Source organism: Gopherus flavomarginatus, chromosome 8 (genome assembly GCF_025201925.1).
Source record: "Gopherus flavomarginatus isolate rGopFla2 chromosome 8, rGopFla2.mat.asm, whole genome shotgun sequence".
NCBI lineage: Eukaryota > Metazoa > Chordata > Testudines > Testudinidae > Gopherus > Gopherus flavomarginatus.
The window spans coordinates 80,498,394-80,521,129 of NC_066624.1; the positions used below are offsets into that span (position 1 = coordinate 80,498,394).

Genomic DNA, 22,736 nt, shown 5'->3' on the forward strand with positions numbered 1-22,736 from the left:
AGCTCTACTCTTTAACAGTGGAGAGAGGAGGATGTGCAATTGGTGTTCCAGGCCCTCAAAAGGGGCCCATACCATCAGGTACACACACCAGTCCCCAACCTCTCTCAATTCACTGGGTTTTGGAACCCATGTCCCTTGTCTAGCAAGTGCTACTTCTTTTAGGTTGAGTCATTTCTGTCATAAAGCAGTCTCATAGTTCCTCATTCACATAATTAGGGTGACAGCACTTTTTTCCTCCTGCTCCAACAACAAAGAAATTGGGGATCCCAGCTGTCAAAATAACCATCCCAGGCTGCTGTGGGCTTATGCTAGGTGGGCTGGGTGTGCCAATGTAAATACCTGGAATTCCTTTCCACACTCCTCATAATTCACCACCAGATGTCAGGGTAGAGCTCATCCTGACTCTGCTTACAGTAGCATAAGATATGGGCAGGAAATAGCAACCATGTAGTACAGGGTAGTAGTTTGCCACTTTTCTTTAAGTGATTGAGATGCAAATTCAGGATTTGTCAAACAAATTGGGAGGAAAAGGATGGAGTTAGGTATGGTCCTGACTATTAGGCTATTGTGTAATATTTAGCCAAAAGGGACTTGGCATGTCAGCTTTTGGTTACTGTCCAAAAGACACTGCATGTGGTTATTATTGTTATATTATTTATTTATTATTTGTATATGGTATCACTAAGAGCCCCCATCCCATCAGAATCAGAATCCCATTGTCCTAGATATTTTACAGACACACAATAACTCCCTACCCTAAAGAATTTGCAATCTACATAGACAAGAGAGACATGCAGAAATAGACAAAAAATAATACCCAAGCAAGAGTTTGGTAAAATTTAACAAGGATATTTATCAGCAATAAAATAATAATTCATTATTATTAATTCTTATTATTTAATTTATGAATTATATATTATTCTAAGATTCTAAACTTTGTCTGTTCCTACCTATCCTCTTAGTTACCCCAGCTTTCAAATTGGTGCAACTCCAGTGACTTCACAGGCATTATTTCTCAAATACAAAGGAGATCAGAATCAGGCCCAGGAGGGCAACTTTAGTATACCTATTTTACAAGTATCCTGATGTGAATTTTCTTATTTGTGTGGGACATACTCAGATCATTATTTTTCAGGCATGAGAGCAAATCGCTTACTATTAACTATAGAAATTAATTATGGATTTTTGCACTGAGTGTCAAATGCTAATTTATGTCACGCTAGTTAAATCTGAAGTAACTCCAATAAAGTTAATGAACTAACAGGTTTCATGAAGAGAAGGATTTGGCCCAGGGTCTTCAACATTCAACAGAGACATACCAGACACCAAGTACAGAAGATTATTAGTATAATGTATATTGCAACGTATATTGCAGTAGCACCTAGAAGCTCCAATTGTGGGCCAGGACCCCCAGTGTGCACAGAACACAAAACTACACTAACCATTACCATTTGGGAACTCCAAACACAGGATTAGGTCCTTTCTACTGCTGGTGAAAATATCTTTTCACCAACTCCAGAATAACAAGCATACACATTATACCTGCTTCCATTAATTCTTAATTTTTCATCTTTATCAGTATGATTCAGATTTGGTTTTAAAAGGTCATTATCTCATTAATGCCACCCATGCAAGTTACCTGCCATCTTATTTGAAAAGAACTTTAAAAGCATTAAGCTCACATAAGTCATTTCAGAAATGTTAATATTACATTTCCAACAAAGATGAGCAAAGAGCTTCAATTTAATAATCTTCCCAATTAAATAAAAAAGAAAAACCACAGGCAACGTATTATACCTGAAAATGCTGTATCATGGAAATGTATGTTGCCATTTAACAAGAGCTTATCCCTAGGAAAGGAATGAGTTGCACCCAAACTATGGCAAATCAGCTTTGATTAATAATATTCCTTGCTAGGCTCATGCTGCTCCAATCGAGACCCCATGGTCAATCCAAGTATAAGGGACTATGTCATCCAAACTGATGGAAACAGGAAGAATGAAAATTGCCCTCAGAGCAGGGTTACTACATTTGAATGAAACCACTACTGACTCTGGTCACTGACTCTTCAATACAGACTTCACATTGAAGAGCCTTATAATTTAATACAAATGTCCAACCAATGACACTACTTTACAAGTTACAAGGCAACATTTTTAACCTCTGTCCTTTTGCATTACAGTAACAATGCCTGGAAAAGCAGCAGCAGAGTACACAAAATTCCTTGTAATGCCTCCATAGCTTTAAGAGAAAATAAGAAGCTTTGAAATCTGCATAAACTAACATAATATTTGATTTTCTTCACAGGATAAGGATAACATTTTTAAAAAATCTGTTAAAAGGGACAACAGAAGCAGCTACTTTTGAGAAGCGACCATTTTGAGCAACCTACTTTCCAATCTCTACCTTATGCTACAGTACGCAGAGTTGTGCTGAAAGGAGAGAAAGTTTCCACTTGAAAACACAAGCATGCATCGCAATTAATAATCAAAGAGCTACAAGTCAGATAACTACAATCAAATCTAAACCCTCAGCACATGAACAAGGGGGAGCCAAATTTTCATATTGGGAATCTAAATTGCATTCATGCACATATACAAAAAGACATGTATTTAATTTTTGCTAGGAGCAATTTAGAAACTCACGATTAAAAATCTGGCCCAACAAGGGAGCTGGAAACAACAAAACATTTATTCTTAGCCTTCTCATCCCCTTCCCAGCTGTATTTTGGTTTAACTCACATAGTGAATTTCTATGTACAGGTCCACGATTAACCAAGATGTTTTGTTTCTCTCTTGACAAAACTATTGTTGTGACCAAAACGCTAAACACTTCTTTTTTGTTATTGTCTACAAACATTAACTACATTAAACCTCATAGTATTGCTGAAAAAAGCAGCATCCAATCTTGTTGGCACTCATGTTGTTGACTTTCTTGCGAGATAAGGGGGTCTCAGTAGCAGGTAGGATCAAGACCTGAGTATCCTGCCCAAGATCATAAGCAGGACACAGTGTCAGCAATAGAAGTAGAACCCAGCTTACACTCTGGGCTCTGACCTCACCTCTCTCATAAATTAGTTTGTTCATCTTAAGAAATATATTGGAATCTTTAACAGCACACACTACCCAGGAAGTTTCGGCAGTCCTGGCCAGCATCATGAACTATATGAAATCACAAGCAGAGTCTGCAATGGCATCTCAGGTGTTCAGTCTTGAAATCCTGACACTGCAGTAGTGCTCTTGCCCATATGTCAGGAATTTCAAAGCAAGAGGGTAGAGAAAAGAAGGGCAGAGATAGCAAGAAGGAGTCGGAACTTGTGCCATTGAATACGTTAATATTGCACTGAGCGACCAAGACTGTTAGAATTTTGAACGTGGAATAACTACAGTTCTGTGCTGCAAAATCAAATGTAAATTATATCTTGTTTGTGTTAGTGTGTGTTTGCTTGGTGGAGTCATGTTGTTGAGCCTAGAATGATATGATAAGATTGGAAAAAGGCAAGTCTAGGTATACAGATTAAGGAAATGCAGACACAGGAGGCACTCTGATGGTTTTTAAAAGGCTAGGTGAACATTTTTTTCAGAAACAAATCTAGCGAGCAAATTTACTCAACAATCTAAAGCTGGATGGTGGGGGGAAACTGTGGTAGGGTAAAGCTCCCTGAACAACATTTGCTGAATAATTTAGCTAAATTTCACAATTTTTTATAAAAAATTATGCAATTAAATTTTCCCTATTATTCACCCAGCAGATAGTCACATATTATTTACCCAACTCTATTTGCTATGTTTTTCATTATTCATCTAGGTTCTTTGGTGGATCTAACCAAAGGGCAAAAGAAAAACAGCAATTGCTATTGAAAAAGTTACCTGCAGAAGTAAAAATGAGGTTAAGCATCAAGGGGAGAGGAAGCCTAACCCCAGCTACAAATATTTGAAGGGAAGGATAAATAAATGTAGCAATGAGGCAAAATAGGGAAAGGGGAAAATCGGGCTAATAACTAAGAAAAACTTCTTAACCATGAGACCGATGCAAATACGGAATGGTCTCCCAGGAAAGGTACTAGAAGCCCCATCTCTTGAGTCATTTGAGATGAACTCAACAAACCCTGGAAACTACATTGTAGGCAACAATTCTGGCAAGGAGATGGACTACAGAACTACATGATATACAGTTGTTGCCATTGACAAGCAGGGGAAGAAGATACATATATAATGGTAGCTGATATTTTCACATGCCCATCAGCCAAAAATAGGGTGTTTTTTAACATAAATTCATAAAAAGGTAAATATGGAATAGGATTCTGACTGTTACAGATTCCAACTCATTCTGCAACATGCTTCACTTGCAGTACAAGAGATTTCACTCGTTAAAGAACTGAAGGATGAGTCAAATAGCACTCTCTGATTTGAATGCTACAATCATACTCTCAGAAGCAGAGTTAAATTTCCTTTCAGAGACTGTTGCTACGCCTAACTCCATTACACAAGATGTGAAAGCCAGACCCTTCACAGTCCATACTTCTGACTAGTGATGTTGCCCAAATTTCATTATGTATCAACACAAAGGACAAAAGACATCATTAGGGAAACCTCAGGCAGTAGCAATGACTTATAATACTGTGTAGGGCTCATTTGTCCTGTGTCCTACAGTATCAACACAATGCAGCAATGGCACCTGATACTGAACATGAGCTCTTCTCAGCTGCACTCGCAGCAAAGAGCCACAAGAATATCCATCTTCCTAGAATAAAGGTTTGCTCATAAAATACTGGTGACCAACATACCAGGGAAAAGCAGCCTAACACTGTAAAGCATTTCATTTCATAATGTACCCACAACTCATTTCCTTTACCTACTGAGAATGCTGTGAAAGGCATAGGAAACCACCATCAAGTAACCTCTCCCTCCACACCTCTACCAAATGGCAATATCTCAATGGCTATTACCAGAAACAACAGGCACAAAAGATCTTGTCAGTTTTACTTGTAACTTGAAATTTCTATTTCACCTACCACTGTGACATCAGAAAGAGTTTTATTTTACAGCTGGCATCTTGCACAACAGGTGTCGCCCAAGACTACAGGAAACATTGTCTCACTACCTTTGGGCTCAGGTATGTATCTGGCTCAGCAACTGGAACTTAGGTAACAATCCTGTTGATGATATACAAGTCAAATGAGAATCCAGCTCAGTCTCCCATAGCATCTGTGGCTCCCCTGGGCTAACCTAGTTTTGTAACTAATTTAAACAGATATACCCAGAGAGACCACCAGATCTGTTCACTACTGTTAAACAGTCACAGAAGAGAAAGCACTTTACGCACTTAAGCAGTTTAGAGGACAAATACACTTTTTCAGGAGCTGTGGTTTGCTGTAATTGGACAAAGTCATATTGCTGGTTAACTAATTCAAGGTCTAATTCTATATTTTAAAAAATGATCTCAAGCCTGATCCTGCAAACCCATTTCAATGGGTTTATATGCACATTAGTAAGGATTCCTAAACAGGGTGCTTAGGCCTGGGACCCTCATCTTTTATCTCGGTGTTATTACCGATAATCATGTTTAAATCAGCCAAGGTGAAATGACACCATCACTAAAACAATTACATGTTGAGTATAATAAGCAATTTTGGAAGCCAGGATCCAAGTGCAATTTATTGCCAGGATTGCAAAACTGCTTTGGGATTTCATTCTCTATGCATGAGAACTTCATTTATTAAGGAGCAGAATGTTAATTTAAAAAAGCCAAAAGATTTTTTTGATGTATAAACCTCACAGTATTAGCATTGTTTAATGAGGTTTCCAAAATGAAAAAATGAAATTTTTTCCACTTTCTGCTTATACGTGTAGAACAATTCCACAGTTGTCTTGCACCTTGGGTTTTTGATTTTTCAAATACCTTGCATCCAGTGTGGGCCCGGGTCTTCATTAATGGAGTTGTGGTGCACAGCTCAATGGCTTCTGGCTCATGGAAGATCACTGTAGGAAGAGGCTCTTTCCGAAGAGTTAGGACATTCAACTTGGTCTTCAACATGGTCTGAAAATGCTAAAATACAAAACAAAAAGCAATTCACTTAAATTCAGACAAAGGAGGACTGAAAGTTAATACTTCTATTCACTTGAGTGTCTTTAACTGTCCATTCAGTGCCTTGGAAGCCTCATGTGCAGAAGGAAGATGTTTTATAAATTAAAATGTATATTACTATTAGAAATTAGTAAACATATACAATCAAATAAGACACTCACAAAGAGCGGCCCAGGAGAGCTGGGCACCCACAGATCCCACTAAAATCGATCAAGACCCCAGTCGTACATTGAATCTTTCCACAAACTGCCCTTCCTGGTAAAACCAGACTACACCCAGCAAGCCTCTACTTAAGATAAAATGGGAAAATCAAAACACTTGGACAAAAAAAGGAAAAGACAAAATGCCTCATCTCTGTGACCCTATAATTCAGCAATCAACATTTCAAAGGAATATTTTTAGTATTTATTATTTCCCCCCTCCCTCAAGGCTTAATTCTGCTCCCACTGACTTCACCGGCAACACTCCCATTGAGTTGGATGCCTTGACAGTCCCTCTCCATTTGTCTTTGATTGCTTGGCTTATTAATTTTCGACCCTCTTCGATTGCTGTCTTTGAACATGATATATAGTGCACTCAGGTAAATCATAGTATTGGTCCATAAGAGTAGGTGGCACTTACCACCCCGCCCCCACCTTTTTTTTTTTCACAGTACTCCCTATGCTTAGAATAGGAAATTATGAAAAATAAAGATTAAGCAGTAATATTAAATGGCAAGTTTTTAAAACAAACTCTTATGTAAAACAATAAAACATTTTAAAAGTTTTTAAACTCTGAAGAAAGCCTGTTCTTGAGAGATTTCCAAACCAATTTTGCAGAGTAAACTTTCAACTGATCCTGAACTTAGAAATATATAATGTTTGCTCATCAGTCTTTATCTGGAAAGGACATACAGTTATGAACATTTTCAAGACATTACTAACAACGTACAGAACCTATTTCTGATAGCGGCTTCATTGATTACAGCCTCTAAATTAGGCCCCATTAATTATAAACCTTTACTAACCTTACCATACTTGTGGTTATTTTTACTAAAACTAAACTTTAATCTCCAATTTAGCAGAGGAAATTTTATTAATAAAACTACACTTTGCATCTTCTATCACAGGATTTCAGCATGCTTTGCAAACCTCATTTAGCTTAGCCTTCCTGCATTCCCAGGAATAAGATAAGCATTATTGTCTCTGTTTTACAAAACAGGAAACCTAGTGACTTACCCAAGGTCACACAGAAAGGCTGTGTCAGAACTGGGACTAAAATCCATGTCTTCTGATTTTCAGTTCTGTGCTTTAAACACAAGACCCTATTAAATGGATTTTCCATTCAAAATGCATGAGAAGTCCTTAGCAACAACCTCTGTATATAATTTACATAAACATGTCATTGAGGTGCTAACTGAAGGACTGTTAAAACAATACACTACTCTGAAACACTTTAATCCTTAGTTCCTCAATGTTTTGTACTAAAGACGGTTATGATGATGAATATTGAATTGATAGCATCCTAAACACTCTCAAAAGTGTACTAAAAAGGCAGAAATACAAACGGTCTGTGAAAATAATACTTGCTTTCCTACTCTACCCATGAAGTTATGGCCTGTCATCATACTACAGGGCATCTCTGAATGTTTCCATGCTGTTCCATGCAGCCATTTGGGTTTCCACTCTGGTAAGAGATGTACTCATATTTTCAATCTGGCTTTCTCTCATATTATACATTATCCCATTCATTCTCCTAAACACAGTAACTTATTATCTTAGGCAAAGAGCACTCTTTTTGTTAATGATTATGCGTTAAAGAATATATGTTGAAATATTTATGGAGAAGAGCGCTCTCAGCTATCACTAAGCTCTCTGGGAACATTCTTTTACATACTCATTTCATTTCTTTCTATTTTGAATACTGAGTTTATTGAATAGGATTTCATAGGTTCATTCAGTAAGTTTTCAGTAAAGGCTTAGAAATACATAAGAACAGCCATACTGGGTCAGACTAAAGGTCTATCTAGCCCAGTAGCCTGTCTTCTGATAGTGGCCAATGCCAGGTGCCCCAGAGGGAATGAACAGAACAGGTAATCATCAATAAATAACTTATTGCCCTTGCTTAGCACAAAATACTATCAAAGTTTGAGATGCTCAATTTGAAAAGAGGAATGTACGTTCAATTATGGAACGTTACGTGCTACTCCAGTTAAGGAATTGCTAATCTATTAACCTGTACCACTGTAACCCTTAAATTACAAATATAGGATACAGATTTGCTAACTTGCTGCTGAGAAAAAAGATTTATTTCTTCAGAAGAAAACATAAAAAATAATACAAAGAGTAATACAAGCTTGAAACACGGGCAGATCACAGAGCTGTGAGAGAGAATTTCTCACCACAGTCCTTCACTTGCCAACATTCTCTCACAGGTTTTATTAATTCTCCTCTATGACGCAACCTCGAGAACAACATGGCCGTTCTATCAAGCACACAAGAACTCCAGCCCAGAGGAGCTCTGCTCTTTCATGCGTGTGGATGGCTGGCTGGGGGAGATGGGTGTAAATTCAAATTTTTGTTTTTAAAATTTTCACCAACTATTATTTTACTGGTAGACTGATTCTGGCTCCAAACAGTGTTCATGGATGGAAGCATTTCAAACTAAAAATGAAATCCTAACCCAGTGCCTAGCTACTCCATTGCTATGGGCCAAAACTACTGTTTCCACAGATAAGCACTTTAGGGAGAAAACATAAGAAAGACGGGGGGAGGAGGGGAAAACTCTTAAATGAGATAAAAAGAGAATCATTCCCATAGCCCTGTTTTATTTAATTAACTGTATTTCAAGCACCTCACATCCTTTCATGTATTTATACCTGCTCCTGTATCTTTTACTTCATACATCTGACTAAATGGGTTCTAGCCCACGAAAGCTTCTGCCCAAATAAATGCTAGTCTCTAAGGTGCCACAAGGACTCCTCTTTTTTTTTTTTTTTTTTCTGATAAGACTAAACACGGCTACCACTGAAACCTGCATTTCACTGGTACATTTTGATGCAGTAATACTGCTCTTAACAGGAACATTTTCAACCCTCCCTGTGGATAGACTCCTCTAGAGTTCAGTGAATCAGACCCCAGATATGGCTCACCTTGCCTCTCATCTCCATTGGGATTACTTGCAAGAACAAAAAAACTGCACACTTTGACCAAAAGTGAGAAAAAGCTATGATAATCCAAGCTATGATCTATTTCTCTCATATTTTACCAACCAGCTACAAAGGCTTAAAAAGGGGAAAAGAATATTGTCTGCCATCTTGTCACTATTCACTATTACATGTGAAGTCAGTTGGAGTAGCCTTAGTTCTCAATCTAGCTGGCAGTGGCAAATGCCAAAATAAAGCCAACAACTGCAGCTGACAGTAAACTGCAAACTAGTTGCTAGTCTCCTCAGTAAGGGCACGCCTAGAATGAGTATATACACACAACTACCTCTCAGACCTAAATGATGTCCTACTTTAGACTGAGATACACTGATGGTATGGAAAGGAAAATTTGCACTGCCATTTTAAGGGCCAAGTTGTGGTTGGCATTAAAAAGTAAAGATTTGCCAGCAGATGCCACACAGTGAGGTCTCAAATTAAGAAAAGTACTTAAACACCTGTTTAACTTTCAGTACATCAGTAGGACCATTGAAGTGTATTTGGGTAGTCAATGGGTCTACTCAGTGTTTAAACCTACAAGTATGCTCAAGTTCATTGCTGAATCAGTGCCTTATGGCCAGATCCACAAAAGGACATATGCACCTAAAGTGGCAGTTATACACTAACTCCAAAATTTAGGTACCACTAAGACCCTCAAAACCTGTGCTCAGCTGCCACCTAAACATAGAGGTGCCGAAGTTTCTGCTAGTGAGCAAGTGCACATCCACCTCAGTCTAAGCACCTAGGTGCTTAAACCCAGCAAGATCCTCACATAAGCCATTCTCCTATCAGTCTTGCCTTCATGGCCTGATCTGATAGGTGTTCTTAGAGCACATCTAAACTCAAGCAAAACAGCCAGGAGGAGGAAGAGGTGGCAGGAGCAACCTTCCTTTAACCTGGTAATTAGAGCACTCATCTGGGATGTCGGAGACCCAGGTTCAATCCCCATCCCCTTGGCTGATGTGGAGCAGGCATTCAACCTTGGGGTTCCCACCCCCAGATGAGCGCCATGGGGAATGGGATATTATGGTTGGGTCTCTCCTATTGAAGCTGTTCCACTATCTATAAATAATTAAATATACACTGAGCCAAAGAGAGTGAAAGAATGCCTCTACAGTCCAGTGGCTAGGGCACTTACCTGAGAGGTGAGAAACCCAAATTCAAATCCCTGCTCCAAATCAGGCAAAGGGGGGTGGAAATTGTACCCAGGTCTCCCACATCCCAGGTGAGTACCCTGACCACTGAGCTAAACACCATGAGGGAGGCTGCATCCTTTTCCCACTCACTCCAGCAATTCTTCCAAAAACAGCTTAAGCACTTAACTAGACCTGAGAACCCCAGGGAGAGATAGGCACCTCCATCTGGCCCAGACTTAGGCCCCTAACTTCTGGAGAGGGGCAGCACTTGGGTCAACTCCCTTTAGAGTGGGTGGCTCAGTGTTCTGGTTTTTATGGATCTTATTCTTAGGTACCTAATGCTCTCCATTCATTGTATCAGGAACCAAGGCACCTAACCTGGGACTGTGAAATTCCACTGAGTAGCAATGCACCTTGAAGTTAGAAATTGCAACACTGAAGGCCCTTTATGTATGTGAGCCTTAGTTCCTGTTCCAAACTGCTATCTTTACTGGAAACTGTTGCCAAATGCTGACTTTTAATGGCGACCAGTGCATCTCTCTTCTTAAAAAAAAAAACAGCTGAGCCATTAGCTTTCCAGTGCTGTCAATCCACAACTTTTAAAGAACACTAAACTCACTCTTAAGAAGCATGATTTAAAGCAACTGAATACGTAACAGTTCAGGGCACACTATTATCGTTTACATTTTATGTGCCTGAACTACTCAATTTTATGTGGTAGTTCTTATATTGAAAATCCTCAAGAAAGCAGAACCGTACCTAAATTTATATTCCATCCATTTAGACAGTGTTGTTGATTTAGTCTGTATGTTTACAAGAAACACAAAGAGCCAATAAGCAATAAACACCAAGAGTTTCTCAGCAAGTTTCAAATTCCTTGAGCAGGTGAACTAGCCTAATTGATTTCCAAAGAATGACACAAACAGGATTAGTGTAGTAATTATAATTGTATTTTCATGTTTGCAAGATCTGAAACCTATTCAACTGCAAAATCTACACAAACTTTACAGGGCTAATAATCGTCCTAGGAAGCTACCTTAACACAAAACCATGGTGTTGGTCCTTCAAGCCCTTCTTGAAACCACTGAGGTTCTTACCTGCAGCTTCAGGACCAGACTTCAAAGAAAAACTGCTGAACTTCAGTTCATTTGAAAATTTGACACTATCAGCTCAGGATTAAACAAAGACTGTGAATGGCTTGCCAACTACAAAACCAGTTTCTCCTCCCTCGGTGTTCACACCTCAGCTGCTAGAAGAGGACCTCATCCTGCCTGATTGAACTAACTTCGTTATCTCCAGACTGATTCTTGCCTGCATATTTATACCTGCTTCTGGAAATTTCCACCACATGTGTCTGACGAAGTGGGCATTCACCCACGAAAGCTTATGCTCCAATACGTCTGTTAGCCTATAAGTGCCACAGGACTCTTTGTCACTTTTTACAGATCCAAACTAACATGGCTACCCCTCTGATACCTTCTTCCATTCAGTTCACCTCCCTTCTAGCCCAAGAAAGTTGAATCTCCCTCTTTGTAGCCAAGCAGCCCCACTCCTTAGTTGACCAGGGAGATCACTGTAGTGTAGTGCAGTATGTACATTTTCCCTCAGGGATCTTGCCTTTAAAGTGTTTCCTGCCCCAGTGACAGCAAATTTTAGTCTTGCACAGTAATCTTTAGTCTTACACTGAATAATAGTGAAATGTGCTACCAGCAGACCACAAAGATCAGCTATATAGATTAATCATTCATAGGGCAACAACTTTCTAATCTTAAGTGTTTTCATTACATATTTCATACAGTGATCCTCCAAATACTCAAATACAGTACTTTCTTATTTTTTTAATTTTTTCCACAGCTTTCAATCTGGAAATTATATATACTAAACACTCTATGTCATAAGATATAATTAAAACTAAACATTAACATTTTATGTTTTTTAGTTCTAATTTCTCAATGAAAATAAAAATCATTCCCATGTGAGTATTAAGAATAGCTACTTAAGCACTGAAGATGAAAAGCAGTGCACAAGTACTAAATACAGTATTATCATTAGAAAGGCATGTTTCTATGTCAGTGAAAATAAAAATCATTTCCATGGCCAAAGGACTAAAAGAAAACATCATGACCACATACAATTAAACAAGATTGTTTGGAGAGAAAATATAGAGAGCATGTCTTTCTAATGATAATATTTAGTACTATGCACTGCTTTTCATCTTTAATGCTTAAATAACAATTCTCAATACTCACATTAATTATCAACACGCACTGTTACTCACACCAATTTTACAGCAGTGTAATTCCACTGATTCCAGTGGAATCACTCCCGATTTACACTAGTGTGACATCAGAATCAAACTGACCCCCAGTACCACGATCAGAGTCATAGACTACAACTTTCTCTTATCCTTTATCATTAATTAATACAAGAATTTAGAGACAGTGGGTCAGATTTTAAGTTTTCATTGCTTCAATGAGTTACTCTGGAAATTCACCTTTGTATGTGATATTATAATCTGACCCGCATCCTAACAAGATTTCCATAGTAACCCCCCTCTTTTTTTTTTAAATACACAAAAACTCAGCTGCTTTTGCATTTTCCTTCGTATATGTGATAATGTAAACCCCGAAGCTTTTAAACTTCAACTTTATCTGTATTCTGAGGACTCACAAAATGTTGCTAGTAATTACACCTCCAGGCATAATGTTTTAAGATTATTTGAATTCTGGTAGAAGTTGATCATGTACCCACAGACCAGCAAATGATGCAACACACAGGATGGTAAGATATTAATATGTATCAAAAAAGTGTTTTGAATTGGAGGTGGTTGAAAGATAGATTAATCACCACAATGTGGTTTTACAATAAAAGGGTACAACTCAACCCCCATGTGGCACCCAAGATTGGAAAAGATTTTCCAGTTGAAGGCCATATTGCTGCATTAGCAAAATGCCAACTCAATCTATAGCTCTTTTCATTCCAAAAGTTTAAAAAACAGTTAACATTTTACTCATTTCTATACAGAGATCATTCACCTTTCAGTAAAGTCCCGGTAGCTCTGGTGTGAAACTCAGGCTGCAACTTTCTCGCTCAGGGATGTGAAAAAAACACCCTCCTGAGCGCTGCAAGATACAGCGCTGTAAAGCGTCAGTGTAAACAGTGCCACAGCACTGGGAGCGCGGCTCCCAGCGCTGCAGGCCAAACCCCATGAGGATGTGGAGTACGTGCAGCGCTGGGAGAGCTCTCTCCCAGCGCTGGCGCTGCGACTACACTCACACTTCAAAGCGCTCCTGCGGCAGCACTATGAAGTTTCGAGTGTAGCCATACCCACAGAAACTGTTTAACAGCACACAGCAACACTACACAGCAGATTAGGAGAGTGCATCCAAAAGAAACTGCAGAATCAATTTAGGAAGGTTGAATATAATTACTTCAACTGAATTTTGACCAAGACAGTAGGGTTAACAGCCTTGCTATTTACAAAAAATGCCATGGTATCTTTAACGACCATCAGTGAGCAAAACCTTGTTTTTACACGTTTTACACGTTGTTCAAAATGCACACACCTTCAGAAGCTCAGTGCCCCCCAGACATGCTTACATCAGTTTTATACAAATATAACTCCACTGACTTCAGTGGAGCTAATCACAATTTACACCAGTCTAAACGAGATTATAATCAGACGCAAAGTGCTTCAGAGTAAACTCCCTGCATTTTATGTCCTCCCCTAGGCTTTTTGTTTTATTTATTCGCTGGAGACGGCAAAAGTAGGCTTCCAGATCACCGCAGAACTGTATCATGTTTGCGGGTGTGGTGAGGGAAAAAGAGAGTCCCCAAGATAGGACATACTCTTCTGCTGGGTTGAGAGTGTAGCTGGATAAATTGACAATATTGTTGGGTGAGTTAGGGGTATCACTGTTGTGACCCCATGTGGCAGGTAGGAAGTCTACTTTCGCCATTTCCGACTCAAAGAATACTTTCAAGATAACGCTGAACGGTGCACTGATACACAGATACCCTCCCACCAACAGCACAAGAAGAAGAACTCCACATGGACGCCTTCTGAGGGTCGAAATGACAGTCTTGACCTATACATAGAATGCTTCCGCCGACGTGCACAGGCAGAAATTGTGGAAAAACAATATTGCTTGCCTCATAACCTAAATCATGCAGAACACAACGCCATCCACAGCCTCAGAAACAACTCTGACATTATAATCAAAGAGGCTGACAAAGGAAGTGCTGTTGTCATCATGAACAGGTCTGACTACCAAAAGGAGGCTGCCAGACAACTCTCCAACACCAAATTCTACAGGCCATTCTCCTCAAATCCCACTGAGGAATACACTAAGACACTGTACCATCTACTCAGGACAGTCCCTACACTAACAGAGGAACAAATCAATATACCCTTAGAATAAGCCCGGTTGGGGCTCTATTTACTACCCAAAATCCTCAAATCTGGAAATCCTGGATGCCCCATTATCTCTGGAATTGACACTCGCACTGAAGGACTGTCCGGATATGTGGCTTTTCTACTCAGACCCTACACCACCAGCACGCTCAGCTATCTCCGTGACACCACTGATTTTCTGAGAAAAGTACAATGCATTGGTGATCTTCCAGAAGACACCTAGCCACCATGGATGTGGAGGCTCTCTACACAAACATCCCACACACAGATGGAATACAAGCTGTCAGGAACAGTATCTCTGATGATGTCATAGCACAACTGGTTGCTGAGCTCTGTGACTTTTTCCTCACACACAATTTCAAATTTAGTGACAATATATACCTCAAGACCAGTGACACCGCTATGGGCACCCGCATGGCCCCACAATATGCCAACATTTTTATTGCTGACCTGGAACAATGCTTCCTGAGCTCTCGTTCACTCACGGCCCTTCTCTACCTACACTACACTGATGATATCTTCATCATCTGGATCCATGGGAAGGCGATTCTGGAAGAATTCCACCACAATTTCAACAGCTTCCACCCCACCATCAACCTCAGCCTGGACCAATCTACACAGGAGGTCCACTTCCTAGACACGACGATACAAATAAGCGGCAGTCACATTAACACCACCAAGCATCAGAGGGGTGGCCATGTTAGTCTAGATCTGTAAAAGCAGCAAAGAGTCCTGTGGCACCTTATAGACTAACAGACGTATTGGAGCATGAGCTTTCGTGGGTGAATACCCGCTTCGCATGCATCCGACGAAGTGAGTATTCACCCACGAAAGCTCATGCTTCAATACATCTGTTAGTCTATAAGGTGCCACAGGACTCTTTGCTGCATCACCCTATACCGAAAACCCACCGACTGCTATGCCTTCATGTCTCCAGCTTCCATCCTGGACACACCACACGATCCATTGTCTACAGCCAAGCGCTGAGGTACAACCGCACTTGCTCCAACCCCTCAGACAGAGACCAACACCTAGAAGATCTTCACCAAGCAGTCTCAAAACTACGATACTCACATGAGGAAATAAGGAAACAAATCAACAGAGCCAGAAATGTACCCAGAAGCCTCCTGCTGCAAGACAAGCCCAAGAAAGAAACCAACAGAACTCCACTGGCCATCACCTACAGTCCTCACCTAAAACCTATCCAACACATCATCAGTGATCTACAACCCATCTTGGACAACGATCCCACAGACAACCAGCCAACCTTAATCATATTCTCACCAGCAACCACACACCGCACAATAGTAACTCACTCAGGAACCAATCCATGCAACAAACCTCGATGCCAACTCTGCCCACATATCTACACCAGCGACACCATCACAGGACCTAACCAGATCAGCTACAACATCACCAGTTCATTCACCTGCACATCCACCAATGTAATATACGCCATCATGTGCCAGCAATGCCCCTCTGCTATGTACATCAGCCAAACTGGACAGTCCCTACGTAAAAGGATAAATGGACACATGTCCGATATCAGGAATGGCAATATACAAAAACCTGTAGGAGAACACTTTAATCTCCCTGGACACACAATAGCAGATTTAAAGATAGCCATCCTGCAGCAAAAAAAACTTCAGGACCAAACTTCAAAGAGAAACTGCTGAGCTTCAGTTCATCTGAAAATTTGTCACCATCAGCTCAGGATTAAACAAAGACTGCGAATGACTAGCCAACTACAAAAGTAGTTTCTCCTCTCATGGTGTTCACACCTCAACTGCTAGAAGAGGGCCTCATCCTCCCTGATTGAACTAACCTCATTATCTCGAGACTGATTCTTGCCTGCATATTTATACCTGCCTCTGGAAATTTCCACTACATGCATCAGACGAAGTGAGTATTCACCCATGAAAGCTTATGCTCCAATACGTCTTTTAGTCTATAAGGTACTACAGGACTCTTTGTTGCTTATGCTAGGGTTTGTTCCAGGTGTAAGATGAAGCCATATGGAAGATGATGTTTGTGTGTAAAGCTGACACACAGAAGAACTAAGCTACATAATCGGCAACAGACAATGTGGTAAGTGACAGAGAAGGGATGAAATGGAGAATGTTTGGGAGGAAAGAAAAGGAATTTAAATTTTGTTCACATGGTAAACGTCAGTTGATGACAAGAATCCAGCAGGAGAAATCAGAGGAACAAGAAAAAGGCAGGACTGGATGGCAGGAAAAATGTCAGGAGTGGAAAAGTGAGTCATTGGCATACAGAAGGTAGCTAGTACCATGTGAGCAGATGAGATCACCAGGAGTATAAAATAAGAGGATGCAGGCAATAGTGAAATCCGAATGCAGACTCACAGATAGTGAGAGGGGGAAGATGGGAAGGGCAGATGGGAGGTGGGGCTGTCGCTGGAGAGACAGAAGGGGATCGATCACAGCTGGGCTTGTTTACGATGAAGAGACAAGAGTAAATGTATATTTTGAAGGGAACTAGCATGAAAGGGAAGAGAAGCCAATTCAACTTCAAAAATATTTTCAGGGGGACCTTCTGTTGCATCCTTGCTTGTGAGCACTAAGCAGGGCCGGTGCAAGGATGTTTCGCTCCCTAGGCAAAACTTCCACCTTGCACCCTCCCCCATCCCCAGCCCCTGCCCTGAGGCACCCCTGCCCCCCCCCCGTGGCAGCTCCCCTCTCCTCCCTGAGGCGCCCCCCCGTGGCAAGCCTGGGAGGTGGGAGAAGTGAAGCAGCTACAGCGTGCTTAGGGAGGAGGTGGGGCAGGGGTGAGCTGGGCAGGGAGTTCCCCTGCATGCTGGCCCCCCACCCTTACTTGCTGCAGGCAGCGCTACCCTGCCCCAGCTGCCTCTGCCTAGATGCCGGCGGTGACTGGGGCGGCCAAAGATCCGGCCGCCACAGTCACTGCCGAAGAAAATGCAGCCCCCCAAATTCTAGCACCCTAGGCGACCATATAGGTCGCCTAAATGATTGCACCTGCCCCAGCACTAAGGTACATTTCATCTCATCATCAGTGCCAATCAGTAGGCAGACATTTGCTCCTTATGCTATCTTCAATAACTCTAATCATCAGGGTTTTATAAATACAAGTCACAAGCTCTGCCAGTGGCCCCAGTTACATAGTCCCCCGTTCTGATGCTCTCTTTGCATTGTTTTCTTACAAGTTCAAAGAATTTGTGTTTCATGACAACTTAATTCATGTGAAACGTTTTGTTCTCATACTATGTGTACTTGTTTTCTCTGGCTTGGATCGCTTGGTTCTGTTACCAAGTTTGTGTGATTCTAATCAGCAGGACTGCTGCTCAAACAAAAACACAAGCCCAGATGCAAACACCCTCCCAACTCTGGGGGAGTATGGATCCAGATGAGAAGTGCATGACTGATCTTATCTCTACACCCAAAACCCCAGAGGTAAACATCTCTGAATCTTATTCAGATGCTAAATTTACAGCTTGGATCTAAGGGCTAGATAATTAGAGTCCCATTATCAAGATCATTGTCTAAGTGAGAGGGACTCAATATTTAGCTGACTGTTATTGTTTTCCTATGCAAAAAAAAAAGATTCTCAGTGTCAGCATTAAGCATGCAAATGAAATTACATATTATTTAGTGATTAAATAATAATGAATTTCAATTGTTTTATTGCTGATTGCTTTGTATACCTTGAAATTGATTGCTGAATACTTCTGGTGTTGTGTCCACAGTAAATAATTTTAAGTAGAATAATATAAAGATTATTAATATTGTTAGGAACAAAGTACAATAACTTTCACTTAATAATTTTTACCACAGCTGCATGCCCTGCCTGGATCCACACGATTACATCTGATGTGAACAGTTAAAAGTTTTCATACCTGTTTGGACTCCACTAACCATAGCATGGTGTTTGTATGTTACAGCATCTTCTTGTTTAATTCCTTCCATCTCTAATAATATTTAAACTAATTCCAGTAGTGAGCAAATGAAAATGCTACGAGAAACTTGGCTCAAAAGCACATCAAAGGAGCCTACATTCATGTCATTTAACACAGGTGTTATCCTCTCATCACATGCTTTTGTCATCAAGCAACATTTTGTGTGTGTGTCTGTGTCTGTGTGCGCGCGCAAATCAGCTTTCTTAAATTGGATTAAAAATTCTGAAAGGACCAGTGTACCAGAATTTCATCTGTGCAAGCCTGAGTATTTATGTACACTTATCTATTTGCAAACCAGAAACCAGAGATGACAGAACAGGAAAGAAAGGAAGTGAAGAAAATGAAGAAATAAGAGATGTCAAAAAGGAGAAAGCACAACATAAAACACACACAGGCATAGATATGTCAGATCTATTCATTTTTATTTTGAGCTAACTCTCGGATGCCGTCCAATAATTTTTTTTCCTAACTTGAGTCTTCAGTAGGAATGTTATGGGATATAGAAGGCCCAATATTAAAACAATGGAATCATGCAGCATGAACAAGGCCATTTTTTTTTTCAATTTACTACTGTAGCCATTCCAATATTTTCTGCGTCAAAGAATGCCTTAAAAAGGTCTTTCATCATTCTCTGTGACAGGGAGACTGAATCTGTCTAGTACAATACGTACCAGAAAAATAGGCATTTCCTAACTCAACCTTTAAAAAAAGCATTTTAGTCATATTCCTGCTCTTCTTCTTTCTTTCTCAGCAGTAAATCAATAACTCATTAAGCAGTTAGATAGTGGAGTGCTCCCTCACCACCTCTGTAAAGCTTTTCCTGTGAACCGAAGATTTGGGTTGGGTTAGTGAAGTGCCTGTTCCACATATGGAATTTATACTGACCTTCAAAAGAATGAAGTGTGTATTATTTATTAAGAGCTCGTTTGGAGCTTAGCAATATACAGGGCACAAAGGACGTGAGTATCTTCCCGAAACAAAGCTTACATGAGCTTTTAAGCACAATGAGCCAAATGAAAGTCCACCAAATTCCTAGCTTCACAACTACATGATGGTGAGTGTCTAACATGATGATAATCCATTTCTTTATATAAAACAGTTACACCTCTACCCCGGTATACCGCTGTCCTCGGGAGCCAAAAAAACCTTACTGTGTTATAGGTGAAACCGCATTATATCAAACTTGCTTTGATCCGCCAGAGTGCGCAGCCCCGCCCCCCCCCCCCGGAGCGCTGCTTTACCGCATTATATCCAAATTCATGTTATATTGGGTCGCGTTATATTGGGGTAGAGATGGAATTGTTTCATTGACCTTTGTTGCTAATTGACAACATTGTCTTTCATGTGTCTGAACCTGAGTTTTTAAGTCTGATGTTCTCAAGGGTTCCATTTGGTTGTTGGAAAGGAGCCACCAGGGTTCCCCAAGAGAGTAGGCAGCACTAAGAAGAATGATATGGTTTTGAATAGAAGCAGACTATTTCGGAGACACAACCTCTACCTCAGGTATATGGACAGAGCGTGCATGACACATCCCTACCCCAGCTAAATCCTCTGCACTGGAGGAGGGATTCACCCCAGCAAAGGACTAGTAGCGTTACCATCTCCGCTCTCCCGGTGGGTCTCCTGTGGGGCAGAGCTCATGAAGAAGGTGCTCAATTGCTGCACTCTCTACAGTATTCTGGCCACGAGTCTTTTTTGGTCAGTGCTGCCATCTTCTCAGGCTATGCTAGTCCCTAGCAGCCCCCCAAATAGATGAAATTGTAGCTGCTTCACTGCACTCCAATTTCACACACACACACACACACACACACACACACAGGCTTATGACCAGAAAAAACCTTGGTAAACATGCCCCAGAATCTATGGGCAAAATTCTGGTTCCCCTGAAGTCAGTGATAAAACCCACATTGACTTCAGGTTCTCCCACTTCCTATGGGTTATGAGTCAGAGTGGCCTACAGGGGAATTTATAAAATAAATAGGAGATTCTATAGAAAATGAGCATAAACTATTCTTCTAAGAACTGTCTGGTTAATTACATGAAAGTGCTACACTAAGATCAAATCTCAGTTCTGTTCTTAGCGTAGAGTTTACCTATTGGGCACTGAAAAGGAGAACACTCACCACCAGTACCAAGTGGTGGTCAGACAGTGATGTGGCAAGTTGTCTCCCTCCCTGACATCTCCTCTTTTCAGTTCTAGTTCCATCTTGTGAGGTCTGTCACTTCTTTTATGGCTCAGTCTGCCTGGTTAGGCCACACATTCCACTCCAGCCCTTTCGGGGTATATCAAAAGGAAGTCCAATCACAGAGAAATCTGTCAGCGATTGCCAGGAGCTCAGGGCTTTCACCTTAGTTCAGGAACTTCTTGACTAGTCAGGGTCTTCCCCAGCTGGAATCTCCACCAAGGTAACGGCTCCTATTGTTGTTACATCTTTTTAGAGTTGGTAGAGGAGCCTGGGCTCACCCTCTCCACTTGCACTTTCCCCTCACCAAATTCAGGATTGGTGATAAAGGGCCCAAATCTGCAAGTCTTTCACATCAACAAGAGCTCTGCACAGAGAAAGACTGCAGGATCAGACCCTTAATACACGAAGTGTGTGATCACATTTTTAAAAAATATGCTTTATGACCACTTTCAATACAATCCGTTCCCAATAGCTTCATTTAAATAATTCTGCTTCGAAAAAAGAGAAGCAACTTTGCATCTGACTATTTTGGCTAAGGTTGCTGTGTGATGAAGTTGCAGTAGAAATGAAAATTTAAATGAGCTGTTTTTTTAAAGGCTTCTTGGTGCAAATCCTGTCAATTATTGCAAACAAAACCATGACATTTTTCAGGCTTGGTGAAAGGAAATAATATAGATTGTCAATGCATAAAGAAAGCATTTTTAGCTTTTAAAGCTCCAAGCTTCTCAAGGTCCTTACACAATATGTTACTGCTCTAATATAATACTTCAAAAATTTCTGAACATCCAGGACACAAATGGTCTACAACTTACCTGCGTTAAACAATTATTTAAGCAGATGTGAAAGAGCCAAAGAAATTAAAATAAATTAGTTGTTAGCCATATTTGCCTGACCAACATTTCCCTGCTGTCTCCATGCCCCATTTCTATAGCAATGTAACACAACGCAAAAGCTTATTAATGAAGTGACTTTAGCATCAATTCCAGTGCATGCAGCTGTAAAGCTATATGAGCTCTAATAAAAAGAATCAATACCTTTAATTACAAAGAGATTGCTGAAAACTCCCCTTTCCCAACCACCAACCTAAATAAACAAATAATTCTTTCCCAAATAAATAAATAAATGCAGTCATTTCCCCACTCAAAAATGTTTTCTCAGCAATTTAACTTTGTGTTTTGTGATGGTTTTTATAGCCTGCCTGTCTGTTCAGTTTTGCAGTTTCTTGCTGTTTGTATTCTGACTGCTCAGCCCAAAGGACACATACATCATCTATTAGTTCTTTCAACTATTTTAATATTGAATTACATATTATAGTTTACTTTAGTCTCCAAATGGAACATACAGTCTAAGCAAGTGCTATAGTCTGCAAATTAAATTCAGCCAATTGTTGCCTATACTAACAAGATGCAACTCCCATCTACATCTGCAGGCCAAATTAAGCAGTGGTGTTAATGGCAGCCTAAATTAGTCATAAAGTGGCTGGTTCTGAAACCCTTATTCCCATGGCAGCGGGGCAGAGGGACAGTATATAATGACAGGCTCTCTACACACATGGTAGAGATGTATAAGATACGCATTTCCAAGGTTTCTTCCATACGAGGTCAGCCTGACCCCACAATGGAAAAAAATCACAGAGGAAACTCCAAGGGGAACCTAACAACACTGCCTGTCTCCTACAGAGATATTACTATGAAAAGGTATGATCTGGCTTGCAGATTTGTAAATAGCCTCTTACTTTTGTGGTAGAAAATGGATTTACAAAAAAACAACATAAAAATAAATGTAGAACAATTTGGCT

At 40.3% G+C, this 22,736-nt stretch overlaps 1 protein-coding gene across 1 annotated transcript in view; it reads right to left on the reverse strand.

Moving 5' to 3' along the window:
- Positions 1-22,736, reverse strand: part of PID1 (phosphotyrosine interaction domain containing 1) — a 155,718-nt gene that overhangs the window by 90,414 nt on the left and 42,568 nt on the right. Inside the window, exon 2 of the mRNA XM_050964175.1 lies at positions 5,902-6,048. Within this exon, the coding sequence (XP_050820132.1) occupies positions 5,902-6,048 (147 nt within the window). The remainder of the gene's footprint in view (positions 1-5,901; positions 6,049-22,736) is intronic.